Source organism: Sinocyclocheilus anshuiensis, unplaced genomic scaffold (assembly GCF_001515605.1).
Source record: "Sinocyclocheilus anshuiensis isolate Anshui unplaced genomic scaffold, SAMN03320099.WGS_v1.1 scaffold1170, whole genome shotgun sequence".
In the NCBI taxonomy this organism is placed as follows: Eukaryota; Metazoa; Chordata; class Actinopteri; order Cypriniformes; family Cyprinidae; genus Sinocyclocheilus; species Sinocyclocheilus anshuiensis.
In genome coordinates, this window is record NW_015538055.1 from 1269318 (window position 1) to 1285782 (window position 16465).

Consider the following 16465-nt stretch of genomic DNA (forward strand, 5'->3'; position numbering starts at 1 on the left):
AATGGGGGGGGGGGGGGGGGGGGCTCACTTACCCCAGCTCAAGCAGAACGGTGGCTGTATGAGGGTCCCACACTATGACACGGGTGTCATAGGAGGCTGTGGCCAGCAAGGCCCCGTCAGGAGAGAACTCGCAGGACACCACATCGTTATGATGGCCCTCCAGCTTACGGATCAGAGTGTACTTATCCATGTCCCACAGGAAGACCTGCAATGCAAAAGACGTGTTATAGCCTACTGTGTTTTTCCACACAGTTCTGAGACAAAGAATTCCAACAAAGAATTAATTCAAATTAAACAGCAAGATCAAAATGTGCTCAGTGTCATTTTTTAGGAAAATCTTAAGCGCTACAACCAAACCCAGAAAAAGTAGCACATGCCAATGAAACAGCAAGGCTTAGTTGCACAAAACTGCACAATATCAAACTCTACAGAGCAGCTAGCAGTTGCAAGTCTTTAAATTACATCAATGCTCACATTTTTTAAATTAAAATCTAAGATACAAATCTGCATAGAAATTACATTTACATATATAAAATTACATTATTCCAAGAATTACTATAAAATAATGTAAATAAAAAAATACAAACAAGTAGTAACTTAAGGTAACATAATGTTACTCCACTGGTATCCCCTTTCAGTTTTAGTTCACGTGAGTTTACAATAGGCTTGCACCGCGTCGGTGGAGGCCTACGAAGAGACAGAGATACTGCAAAAGAAGAGAACATTTGATGGCCAAAAGGTTGATGCCTTTGGCAAACACAGAATACAGACATGTCACAACTGCAAACTGTGCTAAAGAATCAACCATGAGACTTTCTAGTGCTTAATTTGCTCCAGCACAATTTTTACATTTAAGAAAGTGTAAAGGTGTGGTCACATTTACTGCTGTTCGACAAATTTTCGAAATGGTTTTAGAAAGATTGGGAACAGAAAGCCACTTTGTATGAAAGTGACTTAAGTGTGAGCTATGCTTCATTGCTGCACTATTAACAAATGATAACAGAGCTTTTTTGACTGCTAAATTTCTCTGATGTGACCACACCTTAACAGTGTATTTTTGAGTGCCAAAAAATCAAGGTGCCTGCCTGCGTGGACTATATTTATAATAAGGAAACATTCTTGTTTATTTCTTATAAGCTACAGACACTGCACTTGAGGAAAAGTGTACATATTCAATAGCTATTTGCCGTTTAAACATTCTGGTGTTGGTGGAGAAAATACAACGGTGCATATACAAGGGTAATTTAACATTCTCCAACTTGGCAATGTGAAATGAAAAGGCTTCAGGGTGCACAACTACTGCCAGCATTCAAGGCTAAGCTAAGCCAGATATCTTGCCTTTTTTGGAAGTTAAACTAGTGCGATTTTATCTACTTTAGGAGAAATAAGCACTACTATTATTCAGTGGTTCCTTTTAAATTAGGAAAAACAAGTTGGTGTTTGCTAAAGTTTTCGGGCTGGCGTCGTGAAAACAGACTCCGCTTTCAGAACATGACAAATTAGGTTATTCACACATGAAAAACAAAATGCACTTTCACAAGTAAATGTAACCAGCATGGAAAGTACACACAGGTCTTGCTTCTATTGGCTCCATGTATGATGCAACAAGGAATGATACATTTGCAGAACCTGTTTTCCCAATCCGAGTCATTCCACATTAGACTGACATTGACTGCAGGCAGTCTCTTTTGAGACACAAGGAGCCCTTTCATTGCTCACACATGCCAACAATGCTCCCAACCACCCCCCCAACCCAACTACTAACCCCATTACAAAAGAGTCTGAGTAGGGCTTTAATTACAGAAAAATCGACCAGCGGTCGAGCGTTGCGTATCAGAGGTGTCGTGAGTTCAGTTAACTAAGACACTAATGAGTAGGGGGGTCTCTACCAGCTGACTCGTGTACTCGTACAGCAGACACAATGTCTAGAGCTCCTGTTTTAGGGTAAATGTGTAGATGATGGGAATGCTACTAATATAGAGATGGAAAGGCGTTAAAGAAGGGAAGTAGGGGGTAGGAAGGGAAGGGGATCTCACTGTCAACTCTTTTGAGAGATAAGGTAAAAGAAGTGAGAACTGCGACAGCGGGAGGTAGACAGACATGGAGCAGAACCTACGTACAGGAAGCCCTTGTGGGCAGGAGCATGGAAGCCCCTGGGGCATGGGCACATGAGCGTCCAATGGGGGCCACGATGGCAGCCGTGCCCAGCGTGGTCCGCACCGGCTGCTCTATATGTCAGCGCGGCGCTTCCCTCAAAATCACTCAAACACAGAGCTCTGCCACCACCTGGGACAGGGAAAGCAAGACACTTATGGACACACACAACCGTACAGTTCAACCCCTGCTGTCTGTTCTTGGGAGGAGAGTTGGCTAGGGAGTCGGAAAGACTCGAGAGCTGGTTTCGAGGATAACTTACTGACTGGAATACTTTCTTCATTGTGCCATAAGGGCTTTCACACACAACCAGCAGGACAAATACATCCAATACACTACTGTTCAAAAGTTTGAAGTCAGTAAGATTTTTAAAAATGTTTTTAAAATAAGTCTCTTATCCTCACTAAGATAAACAAATACAGTAAAAATAGTAAAAAATACAGTAAAATATGAATTAAGCTGAAAGTCTCTTAGGATGTTATTAATAGTAATATTAAGAACAGCTTTATGGGTGGAGAAAATTCATAAGCCATTTGCATTTCTATTAACATGCGCATAAAAACCAGGCACTCATTTGTATGAACAAAAACAAACCAAAAACCAAAACTACAGGCAGGGTTTACAGAAGCAGGTTATGGCACTGAGCATTATGATGATATAAGATTAATTTAGCACTCACTGATTGGTCATACCAGAACTATTAACAGTAAGAAACACACCAAACGGGTAATAAAGAGGAAGAAAGAACTGCAAAACGTACCGCTTTGCCAGCGCCTACGGAACAAAGGACAGATGAATCAGGTGAGAAAGCGCTGCAGTAGACCCAGTTTTGATGGCCACGGAGTACTTTCACCATGTTACCTATTAAGACAAAGAATTTAGATTGCTTAAACATATAATAATACTTTTTTTTTTTTTTTCTGTTAACATTTATAGTTTTTTAAATTTTCTAAAATAAAAGGGAAATTTCTGTTACAATTTAAGATAAACATTATGCAAACAGTTTACAATAATAAAGTATTTTCCTGCATTTCATTGTTTATCGCAATACAATATTTAACCTTTGAAAGCAATGTTGATGCCCAGTGAACAATAAAATAAATATACTTTAGCAAGTAGCTAAATTCCTTCTCACGTCCCAGTGGCATCCACTTTGAGACTGGGGAAAATTTAGCTGAACTCTGGCCAACATTCCTTCATGATTAGTAAAAAAAACAAAAAACTGTTTGCAAATACAGTAAGCTCCATTTTATCTTCAAGTTCTCAGCATATAAATAAGATTCATGTGATCCTATTAAAACAGCAAGTTTGTCCTTGGATTGTGCAAGACAAGGAGAAAATATCAGCAAACATTCTTTTGGGTTTGGCATCAAATTATTTTCCAACTATCCCTCCTGAGTACCCCTGTGCACGTGCATGCTTACACACACGTGTGTGTGCTTAACTCCATGGAGATAAAATCAAAATAAATGGGCTGCAAAAAACAAAGCAGGCTGCTTCTGTGCAGGAAACTTCTACTCCAGAGTAGGCATGGGCCGGTATGAGATTTTGACGGTATGATAACCTTAAACAAAAATATCACGGTTTCACAGGGATCACGATATTGTCGTTACAGCTCTAAAATGTGTTATTTTTAAACGACTGGGTAAAAACACAAAAAAATTTTTTCCCGCTGAACACTATATATTTTGTTTTTGAGCAACATACAGAATATTAGGAACAGTATAATTTATTTTTTCTTTAATTTGTTTCCTAAAAAGAAAAATAAAGACTGACATCTTTATTTAACCTAAATCTGTAATTACAGTTATTTAATTTTGGTTATACAATTCATATACATATCATTCATATCATTTCATATCATTTAGTTATATAATTTCATATACATAATTTGATTTAATACTAACCAAGCTAAGCAAAAACAGAATGTTCTGACTAGCTTTGTGAAATTATACTACATGCCTGAACGAAACAAACAGCAGGAGCTCTGAATGAGATGCAGATTCACTCTCTGACAGCAGGAGGCGCTTCTGGAACACCAGATACGGTGTTTCCTTGGTTACTGCTGTAAACAAAGCAGCACTGCGCTGAAACACTGCTTTAAAGCAGCACTATGTAACTTTTTCTGCGTCCGTCTTCAGCGTCTCTGGCCTGGACTTCATATTTTCAAATAAATGACATTTTGGAAAACGATTGCATTGCAACGCAGTGTGTGTAAGTCCAGAACAGAGACGTGCTGCTTGCAATAAGAGAAAAAAATACGGTCAATTGCCGATCGCGTAAGTTCCAAAGGAAGCTCCTTAAGTTCGGCCATCCTACTCACACGTGGCTGACCGCTCACTTGCACCAACAGGAGGAGGGTCATGTTACTCTCTACACTGCACTCAACCTGAGGGATTCCTACACTTTCAGTCTTTGAGGAGACATGAAAAACAGCGCACACTGCAGGAACGGTATAACGGAAAATATTAGCGGTTTTGAAAGTGACATTTCCAAATTGCAGTATACCTTGAAACCGGTAATCGGCCCATGCCTACTCCAGAGACTTTTCAGCTTGGGGTTACACACTATCTAGTTTTAGCATGTTAATACTTACATGTAAAGCTTCAAAAGAAAAATAGTAGTGGCACCAAATACAAAATTAGGCCTGCACGATAAATCGCATGCCATATTTAACGAGCATCTTGTCAGTAAAGCCATTCTGTAATCAGCGGTAAATCTCCATCACGTGCGGGCTTTCACATTGACACATGATGGAGATTTACCGCTGATTACAGAATGGCTTTACTGACAAGATGCGCGTTAAATATCGCATGCGATTTAATCGTGCAGCCCTATACAAAATCAACATTTGATCCTCACCATCATCTTTTAGGTCCCATATGCGTAGAGTCTTGTCTCTTGAAGCAGAAACCAGCACTAAACTCCCATCTGGGGCAAATGTTAGGTCTCGTACAATGTCTGTGTGGTCCATTAGGTTCAGCAAAAGTTTTCCTGTATACAACAAAACAAAACTGAGGATAAAGGTAAAAAAAAAAAAAAAGGCCTCAGCCAAATCATTCCAGATCAACCACTGTTTACAGCACAAAGTCCACGGTAATCGATTCAAACTGCGTCAACGTTGCATTAGTATCAACATCTTGTTACTGCATCTTGGCAGCTGCCTTTCACACAATTTACTTTAGAAACTTTTTTGACTTCTTCGGAATCAAAGAGAGAAAGATTATGTTTGAGGCTTTTACACTTAAGCAGATGTCGAAAAGGGACTTCCCAAGGCGTTTCAGAAAATAGAGCAGTTATACACCTTTCTTTATGAATGGTGCTGAATTGCCTAGAGGCATGTGGAAGCACAATCACTGACATCTGCCAGGCTAATCCGCATTAAATCCCTATAATTAGTTGCATCTACAGTGATACAAAAATATTTAACATGTGTTTTTAAAATATGATTAGGGATTAGTAACAGGGCCTATTTGCAACCTGTCAAGCATGAAAACATACATTCGCTTAGCATATAGAATGATGGGCGTACGGCACAGATCCTGTAGAGATACTGTACAATACATTGCTATCAGATTTCCAGAATGTTTTCTGAAGGGAGAAAAATAAAGGCAGCTGGAGGAGAAGTTTCGCACCCTGAAAAGAGCAAGTCTGCTGGGTAAATTTATGGCATTGCAGTTTCAGTTAGAAGGGAGGTGGAGTCATCCTCTGAAGAAAACATCTCTAAACCTTCAGAACAACCAATGGCAGTGTCTGTACAAGACTTGCCCACCTATTAACACATTTTACAGCGGAGCAAAAATTAATTATATAACTCAGAAGACTTGCTGGTTTTTCTGCAGTCAACAACCACGTGTCCGTTTCACAAAAACACCAACACAGCAATTCATTTTCTGATAGCAGATTTACGCACAATTTATGACCATTAAAATGTGAAACTTCAACAGAGGCACAAAAGCAGAACCTAAGTGGCCAAGAAACCACTGGTGAAGCGTTAAAAAAAGGTTCATAAAGTGGTGAGATCTATTGTGTAAGGGAGAGTGTACCTATAAAGTTCGAATAAATATGCAATAAAAATAATTAAATACTGACTGATGACTGCATAAAAATGCTAAAAATCAGTAGGTGTATACAAGACATGCATCTGGAAATTATGAGGGAAGTATGATTAAGTGATAGAAATGGGTCAAAATTACAAAAAGGTAGGGCTTAAAAGATTGTGTCAACATCTTATATAATCACCACCTCCCCTCTCTCTTACATGTGAGCGCACACGCATCTGTTGGGAAACAGAAAAACAGGAAGCTGACATGAAGAAGTGTTGAGAGAGGATGGCATGGGTGGACTGTGGTTAAAACATTTACTCTAGTGCAGAAACATAAATTTTTTTAAATAAATACAATATACTTAATGATAAACATATTAACTAAGATACTAGATTAGTCTGTGATGCTTGATTCAGTGAGAGGACCCTCACCTGTATAGACATCCCAGATTTTGATGCGGCCGTTGTTGAGGCCCGTGGCCAGTAGCAGCTGGTCCTGGCCGAACTTGAACCGATGCCATTCGATATTAACGCAGCGACTCTGCTTTTCGGGAACAGAAGAGCCGAATGCCAGGCCCCAAACAATGTCACCACAGTCGATGGTGTGCTCTCTGGGCTCACCTGGCAGCAGACTGCCTTCACTGTTCTGCCGGGAGAGTCGTCGAGGACCTGCACCGCTCGACCGATCTTCCTTTTTTACAGAACTAGGGCAAGAGGAAGGGAAAGAGGAAAAAGTCATTGTGTTGTGTTGGTATGAGAATCATTTCTCTGCTTGATGGAAAACAGATAACAAATTCTCTTAAAGTTTATAAACAGCAAGAGGACATTTTACTTTTTAAATACATTATCTAGCATGTCTGTTGAAACAAGCTGCACATTTTAACTCTTAGGAATATTTGAACACTAAGTAAATTCCCAGCCTTAGAGATTGCAGAAGTGTTGCATCAACTTTGACCCATTTAACGTCACTTGGCCAGTGCATGAAACTCATCAAATAAGGTTCTGGAATCATTACAAGAGTTACTGTGTGAATACAGAGCAGGCACTGCAAAACTGAAACAGCCTGGCATGTGTCAGCTGAAGCTTTTAATGGCACAGTGACTTCCTTTTGTTTTAGCATTAAAAGAATAGTTCACCCAAAAATGAAGATTCTTTCATAAAGTACATTCTAAAGCCAAATTAATAATAATAAAAAAAAAAAAATTAAGACTAAAATAACCTGTATAAAAATGTGCCTTTGATTTTAGTGCCACTGAAATACTATCACAGCTAAGTTTTATTTTTTAGTAAACTTTAAAGTTTTAGAAATGTTGCTGTGTTTTGTCACTATTATTATTATTTTTTTTTTGTATGTATATATAGTTATTCGTTTCAATATATTTTAATTTGTCATTTTACGACATCAACTCAACTTTTTAAAATGTTTTTAGTTAACTAGAACAACTCTGGTCAATGTAATGCAAATGTATTTTCCCCAATTATTTCAGAATTATTTTAGTTTAGTAATAACTATTCCGAATCTATAAATAAATTTAACTGCCAAATGATGTCCTTTGTGTGTACACCTACTAATAAAGTTACTACACTTCAACGTAGAATGACTGAAAATAGTTTTACAATACCATGGTTCTCTTTTATAGACACATGAAGAAACTGTTTGTTCCAACTATCGTAACTTCTGTTAAAGTTTTACTTGTTTTAAAGTTGTCTGCATGGTTTATGTTGCAATGATATGTCTGGTATTTATTTTTTTTTTTTACAAAGAATACTAGCTTGAGCATGCACCAAGAAGACCACAAGATAATTACTTTTTACAAGAACCCAGAAACACATTTAATATAATGACTGCCGAATAAGTTGTTGGGTTGATCAATTTGTCCCCCACTTTTGCAGAAAAGTACAAGACCTAAGGCGAGACACTGCAGGTGAATAGGGTAAAAAAAAAAAAAAAAAAAAAGCTAATAGTTATGGCCTTACTTACCCAGCTGATTGATTACATTGATAATTGCAAAAAATGTTTGTATTACAAGTTTTCTAAAATGTTAGGTTTAAATATGCAAATGAGTCATTATTTAATTAAATATGCGCTAATTTGCATAGATTTCTGGTACAAAAATCTAAACACTGGATTATGTCAGTTGCAAAATTCTTGTTTACATTTTTTTTTGACATATTAGTCTCAAAAGTTTTTACAGAGGGAATTTTGGGTATCTCATTTTTGTCACTCCATAATTCAGAAAATGCTTAGAACAGACAGAAAACATCATTTTCACTATTTTTGGGGGAATAAAATGTTGTATATAATCAAGCAAATTATATATGAACAAATCCCTCTGGAAAAACCTTCAGGATATAGACAGGAATAAAAATGTAAAGTTTGGTGTGTGTGTAAGTGCTACTGAAGTGGAGATTTACGGTTCAGTGTAGGAGAAAAAACTCATTTTGAGAAAACGGCCTTTAAAAATATGTATTGTAATTGAAATCTATTGACACAAATGGATAAAGTTCTATAAAAGAAACACTTAGTGTCTTTTGGATGTTTTCTTTCCACTATTCTGAAAAAACACTTTATGAAAAACCGAAAAGGCCAAAATCTCAAATTTGACAGGTGCATGAAAAAACAGTGTTTTCGCCTGCAGTGTCTCCCCTTAACACAGGCAAAGAGGAGAGTAAACAAACAGCCCAAAAAGTCGCTCAGTTGGAGGCATGCAGCCAAAGGGCAATGACGTGAACCTCATAATGAGGACTTTGCATTCAGTACTGGACAATAACTGGTTGGCAGGGCTGCGTGCTCAATGGCGGTGTCTCTATCCACACAGGGTAAGGTGAGATGATAACTGGTGGTCTATGCAACGCCACTGATTGCTAAATAAGCCCAAACACTGGGCACCACTGTGGCGTAGCCACCATGTGAAAGCCCAGAGGGCCAAACCAGACAACCAGCACACGCGCAGACTGCCTTTGTCAGTCCATCAACACACAAGCTGTATTGTAACAATTCACCATAGTGAGAAACAAAGACATCAGTGTGTATACTCACAAGCTGGCTAAGCATTTTTTCCATGGTACAAGTCTCACAATTCGATGCCCTTGAGACCAAGCGAAGTAAGATCCATCAGGTGCAAAAGCTGCAGTCCAAGTCTCCCTTCCAGACTTCTGGTCAAAGGGAGCAACAGGAGGTATGAGTTCCCCGATGAACTTAGCTTTACCTGTTGCAACAGAAAGCACATGTTAAACCCTTAATTTTTAGAAAACCCAAACCCAACTAGTTGGCAGACCAATTTTTGTTACTGTTTAACAGCAAACGTGTATGTATGACTTTATAGCCGTCATTAAGTTAAATTACTGTAGCTGTATGTCCATCTACTTCCGCAAATTAAAAACCTGTTAGATAAAAAAAAAAAAAAAAGTAAACAAATTAAATGGATAGTTCACCCAAAAATGATGATCGTTTTATTCGCCATCATGTTGTACCAAACCTGCAAAACTTTTTTCCTTGCTGAACACAAAAATTTATATTTTAAAGAATGTTGGTAACCAAACCGTTTTGGTTACCATTGACTACTATTGTATGGACAAAAATCCTCAGACATTTCTCAAAATATCTTCTTTTATGTTCCACTGAGGAAAGAAAGTCAATGCAAAACCATCTTTTGGTGAACCATCTTTTAAATTAATTTGTTTTTAATTGTACATTTTTAGACAAATACATTTTTTATGTTGTGGATCATCTATTTTTGTGTTTCTAGCACTTTTTTGGCAAATAGTAACTTTATTGGTATTGATTTCAAAAGTTAATATGTAACAATTGGAATGTATAATACTTTATAGTAAAAAGTCAATGTATGTGGCATTCAGTGACAAAAAAAAAAGTAATTTGTTACCAGAAACAATGGAATAGATACTTGTCGCTAAGAGGATACAGACTAGTAGCAGGTAATATCTCATAACTGAATAGATACTAGTCACTATATGAACACGTGCTGGATATTAAAATTTTAAAACCAACACAAATCACATATAGCTCTTTTTTTTCTTCTTCAGAAATTTTAAAGTTTATATAATTAACACAAAGCATGACTGCGAAACGTGTAGCTGACATGGTGACTCACTCACTGGTGTGGTGAGTCATTCACAGGGGTCTGGAGAAACCACTGCTGACGATGGGGGAGGTGTGTGGAAGCGCTCTGGGTGTGATAATTAAAGCACTAACAATAACTATGAAATATTCAAATAACTCGCAATATTTTAACGGTCAAACGCGGCGTACGCAGTTGTTTGAGTTCAATCTGCGTCTTAGCGACAATTGTGTCCTAATATGGCTGATATGGAGACACCACACAAACACTGGAATTATGAGTAACGTTAAGTCGCTTAAATTCATAGCTGCACAAATGTAAACACGCATTATATAGGATAACACACACGTTAAAAAAGGTACTAACGGTAAACAATAAGACCCTGCCCCCATGGAAAACAGAAACTCACCTATTTCATTTTCGTTGACAAAATCTGGGAAGCTTGCCATCTAAATCGAAGCGAGTCTCTTAAATCTGAATCTTCTTGGTTAACGAAATACAGGCGTTCAAATGAATGAGCTGAACAAACGGAAAAGGCTGTAAGTTATGTCTGCGCGTGTCTCCGGTGAGTCAACTGCCTGGGAATGCGGAGCGTCTCACGTCGACGCAACGCCTGACTATATTTACATACACGACTGTTATCCAAAAATATGATCTTTTAAGTTCAAATTGAGTTTCATAAAACTGATATTTAAAGAAAGAACGTGAGCCAGTAATAGTCTGGTTCCTTAAATCGCGTGGCGCTCGGCTTGAATATAGCGTATTGTAATGGCTGCGTGCCTAACGATTCGAACGCACAAACTGATGGGCGGGATACTCTAGCGACGTCATAACGGTTGCCGGGGCGACGGAGGATCACCGATTTCTGATTCGCGGAAATCCGTTTAAGCGTGGCCTCTGATTGGCTGTTCTGTCGAGAATATGAATGGAATGGATTCGTGGTATACGTGCTGAAAAGGAGTGTGACGATGAAGCGCTAAATGAATCCAGTGCTGCAATTCAAATGTTTATCCTCTGAAGGAGCAACAAAATCTCCAATTCGGTTATGGAATTGCTTGAAAGGTTTCAGGAATTTAATGTAAAATTTATTTAGTTTTATTTTTGGTCTGTTGTTCCTGTTAATGGTTCATGTCGTGATAAATCCCACTGAAGCATTTAGAGAACAAAAAGTTTTGTTGCAGGGTTAAATATCAACGATTTGTAGTTCAGAAACTCCTGTTGAAGATTCTCTGTAGTTACGATGAAAAGTTAGATGTATTCAGGGTTATTTTAATAATTGTATTATTATTCAGAATATATGTTATAAGAACATATGTTAGTTTTATTGGTTGCACATAAATAGGACTGTTTTTATTATAATACATTTATACATGTATATTATCTTATTATATTATAAAAACGCAAAATTGTTCATTCATACTGACATGACCATGCTGACCACGAAAAGTGGTAAATCCTGGAGGAAGTTAGAATACTTTTCTACAACTGTGATGACCCTTTCAAACAAAATGGGTGAAAATTTTCACCCAAAATCTACTGCACTGAGCAACCAAGCAAAAAGGTCATCTGTCAGAAAAATGAATGAGGCAAGTGAGTTTCACAAAGTACTGAAATAGGAGAAAATGGCCAGATATCAGTCTCTTTGGCATTTCACAGCTTTAGGAGTGGGCTGAATCCAGCTACATCTATGCAGAGCCAGTCCAGCCCCATTCCTGTGGTTGCTAGAAGCCATATGACAACCTGAAACATTTTGAAATAAAAAGTGGTCAAATAGGACTGAAATGTAGGAATACGACCTCAAAGAAAAGACATAAACTTACATTTGTCCTTAAAGTCAAAATAGCTATATGCTTTTTTCATCATCAGGAGAACTTGTATGTTGCTTCCAAAGGCAAAATAGATGGAGCCAAAAGCAGTTAGTTCCTGTAAAACCTGCTGCAAAAAAGAGACCCAAATGCACACAGCAAAACTTTTGGAATGGTTCGGAAGAATTGATTGGGGGGGTAATCACAATCTGAACGTGCAATTCATTGTCATTGTGAAGTGACGTGAAATATTGACTTAGAGTCTGTGAAATATAGTTAGACAATTTGTATGCTAAATGTATAGTTGTGGGAGGAGGTTAAGATTGTTTCTAAAGTTTCTGGTTATGCAATAAGGCTCTTAAGGCCATCATGCTGTGTTGTGAATATAGTTAAAGGGTGGCATGACACATAATAAATAGACTGTATTCACAAACAGCACAGCCTCTTGTGCCTTAATGCATGTATACAATGCTTAGTATGTTAAAATATTCTTTCTTCTGCTAATGGATGTTATGGTTTAATTTATATCAACGATATAACACGTGCCAGAACATTGTGTTAGCACAGTTCAGATAAACTGATAATGTATGATGAATGCAATCTTACAGTTCTGTCTGTCTGTTCTCCTAAAAAGTTTATATCTAATGCAAAATGTTGATTGAAAAAGAGTTCTGGAATAATGTTTCTGGGTCAAGAGAAATGTATGTTTATTTATTACCAGATCCTTTTGTGTTAAGGAGGAAAACACCTCAAGGTCAACTTAGTGTGTCATAAAGATAAGTGTGTTAGATACAGGAGAGTTTTTTTTTTTTTTGCCACAGTGGCTCACTTGACGCTTGATAGTGAAATGCTTTTATTTTGTCTTTGGCTGATAAGTGATGTGACCATGGAGTCGTTGAATAGGGCTTTGTGCCCGGTTTCCTAGTAATTCCAGGAATACCAGTTCACAGATAGTTGATCACGGGAAGGTCAATCAACTGTGTAATGAACCAAAAATGGTAAATCATTTAAAAGACAAACCTAAAAAACAAAAACGCATCGAGAAAAACACACCCATTATAAAGACATGTGCTGCCATCTACTGGTTGCATTTATATAGAACAGGTGTTTTCAAACACTTTTTAATGCCATGAAACCACAAATATGATCCCCTTATGATGATAAAATGGCATTTGACCTGTGTGTGTGTGTGTGTGTGTGTGCATACACACACACACACATATATATATATATATATATGTATACTCATTTGATCAAAAATGAAGTAAAAAACAAAGATATATTATTACAGTTCAAAATAACTTTTAATATATTTTAAAATAGTTTATTCCTTTGATGGCAAAGCTGAATATTCAGCAGCAAAGATCCTTTAGAAAAAATTATAATATGCAGATTTGGTGCTTAGATATTATAAATTATTATCTGTAGTTATAAGCTATCTATAACTAATTTCTGTTGAATACTTGACTTTTGGTTGGGGGAAATGACATGGTTAGACAGAGTTCAACAATTTTATTATTTATTCCAATAGCTAATAAACGTCTGCATTGTAAGAAAAGTCCAGAACTTGAAATAGCGATGTGGAACAATCACATTGATTTTGGACAAGTAGACAAAGAGTGAGCTTAATTTGTTTGAGAATCATTCTTCAGAAGAAAGTAAGGGGACAGAAATAATGGCTAAATATTTCATATAAAAAAATTGCCAATTTGCATGTACAGTTACTCCCTTCTAATTCAGTATAAATAGTACATTCCACTAATTGTTAAGAGCCGCTCAAACTCTTGTGGCTCATACACAACACTCTCTGAACCCATCTGCCAGTGATTTCAGCCCTATCTGTCCCATACAAAAACCAAAGATGGAAAAAAGTATCTTGAAAGGTATCTTGATCACACAAGCACATGTGATCAAGAAAAGGAACTTGGCTACATACTGAAGGAGATCAGCCACACAGCCCTTGAATTCTTTCATATCAACCTCACGATGGGTAAACAGATGGTGCTACCTTGCCTATTAAAGAAGCCTCTGCGCTAACAAATTTTCAGTTTGAGTTGTGCTTTTAGCAGAAAGTGAAATCAAAGCAAGTTCCCTGAGAGGATAAAATGTTAACAAGCAGGATGGAAGGGAAAATCTCACACAGTCATGCCCGTGAATCACAGACGACAACAGTACAAGCTGGAAACATGGGCCCTGTGCTGTATGCGTTATTTCTCTCAACAAGGTTTTGCTCTAACAAAACCTTTGTTCTTTCAATTCATATCATTTTCAAAACAGATTACAGACTTGTTTTTTTTGTGCCATCAATAAAGATCTGGAAAAAACTAAAGAAATCATGCAAATATGCACGCATCAGCACATATTTCATAATGGCAATTACACTTCACAGAACATGATTAGGTGGTATACATGTCATTAATGATGCTTATTAATACCTATATAATTTGTAATAATGGCAAAAATCAATCACATATTGATGTGACATAAACATGACTTCATATACATAATGCCCTTTAAATAAAACTTGCAAGCTCCTATAGTCATATCGGTAGATTTCAGGAGCTCGAAGTGTATCAGTAACATGGTGGAATCCAAAAAGCCTAGACACATATAATACTGTGCTAGACGGTTTCAAACTGACAGATTTAACTGTTGGACAATTTGATGTGCATAAAATGCATACAAACAAACATCAATGTCACACAGTGTCCACCAATGGGCTACTTCACACTGAATCAATACTGGGATGCACAACCCTAAAAGAAACATAATGGCACATTCTTATTGGTGGATCACAATTAGATCTCTGACTTTATGACATAGTCACGTGACCTACGTGGAAGCACAGAGTTAGGGTAAATCATTCAGTGTGATTTGCAAAAAACCAAAGCACACTGCAGCGTTTTGGTTGGTTCAAGGACAGCATGATTCAAACTGTTCTATGTCCGTTCTGTTCGTTGCGAAGATAAAAAAAAAAACATGTCTAGATGACAACTATACTGACTCAATCAATCTAATCACTTTTCACTAAGAAACAGTTAAAAAAAGTATTTCAATATTTTATAAAACTGATATGGCAGTGCAAACATGAGAAGCAGGCAAACTCGATTTGCCTTTCTTTTTTGTGTAAAAATGACTGAAATCAAATTTTGGCATGGAGGATGTATTACATAGAAAGTGTGCATTGCCTTACTCTTAAAGGAGGGCATCTCATCTGAATGAACTATTGGTTTTGATTTAACTGTATGAAAAAGTAGTATGGAACTGGGCTATTCAGCACCCTAAAAATCACACCAGACTAAATGGACACCTGAATAACGATTTCTTAATAGCAACGATAAAGAAAGGTTTCTGAGTACATTCTTAGAGGAAATGCCTTTGATGTTTAACGTGCAGATTAGACTCTGAAAATCCATTAAAAATAAGAAATGAGTTATATACTAATGTGCTGAAATGACTGACCATTGATTGTGGACAGTAATAAACAAATCATTTGCCTCTTTTCAAATGGTGTCAAGTCATATCACATATAAGTGGGGAAATAAAATTCCTCAGGTAAATTATATATATTTTAAACAAACATAAAGGGAATTTCTTTCCAAATGATTATGGATAAAAAGAAAAAATACATAGCTGGAAATCAGTACTATACCTGTTGAGTTTTACATATGAAACCAAATATCAACAAACCGTTACAATACAATAATTATAATAGTAATCAAATGTAGGTAACAATAATCTTAGGCTCGCAAAAGACTGCTACAAAATGATCGTACAGTCCTGCCTCGGCAGGTCTGGGTTGGGCTGTTCCTCTGGAGTCTGCGATTGCCTGGCACTGAGCTAAATACCAGAGCCACTGAGATAAGGAGCTATCAGCCATGGGTCATTCTGAGGTCACCATGGAAACCCTAATTTCCCAAGAGCACAGAGGGATCTGGAATGAAATTAGCAAGAGGTTTGTTACTACTAGATATCATGGGGATTTTTCTTTGCTATTAAAACGTAAAAAAATTACATTTGTTGTAGTGTTTGTTCACCTATATAGAGGTTAAGCGAGATTAAGTGAGAACGAATATGAATGAGAATGAGATCAATCAGTATTATTGATTTTAAAAGCCTCTCTAGTGGGTTTAGAAAATACAAAAGGATACAATAGGAAAGTGATTCAATCACTGCATGAGACACTCACCATGATAGTGGTTCCTTATGTGGCTCCTCCTCATCCTGTGCAGCCAATCGTCTAAGCTGACTTTCTTCGTCTAGAAAGACACACCGACTTTCAATATTAAGCAGGTATTTACTCCAAAGTAGTGCTGGACAATTAACTGAATTCATAATATGGACTTTTTCAATTATTAAAGGCTGCTAAATAAATATTATAA

At 37.1% G+C, this 16465-nt stretch overlaps 2 protein-coding genes across 3 annotated transcripts in view; both read right to left on the minus strand.

Moving 5' to 3' along the window:
* The window catches only part of wsb1 (WD repeat and SOCS box containing 1), a 14220-nt gene extending 3136 nt beyond the window's left edge, over positions 1-11084 (minus strand). Inside the window, exons 1-6 of the mRNA XM_016478937.1 lie at positions 10688-11084; positions 9240-9408; positions 6632-6903; positions 5017-5148; positions 2915-3015; positions 33-205 (exon numbers count right to left, since the gene is read on the minus strand). Coding sequence (XP_016334423.1) covers positions 33-205; positions 2915-3015; positions 5017-5148; positions 6632-6903; positions 9240-9408; positions 10688-10727 — 887 coding nt within the window. The 5' untranslated portion in view covers positions 10728-11084. The remainder of the gene's footprint in view (positions 1-32; positions 206-2914; positions 3016-5016; positions 5149-6631; positions 6904-9239; positions 9409-10687) is intronic.
* Positions 11085-13489: 2405 nt separating this feature from the next.
* The window catches only part of cuedc1b (CUE domain containing 1b), a 29080-nt gene continuing 26104 nt past the window's right edge, over positions 13490-16465 (minus strand). For both annotated transcript variants that reach the window (XM_016478943.1, XM_016478948.1), the window contains 2 exons: positions 16273-16342; positions 13490-16017 (listed from right to left, as the gene is read on the minus strand). In XM_016478943.1, the coding sequence (XP_016334429.1) occupies position 16017; positions 16273-16342 (71 nt within the window). In that variant the 3' untranslated portion in view covers positions 13490-16016. The remainder of the gene's footprint in view (positions 16018-16272; positions 16343-16465) is intronic.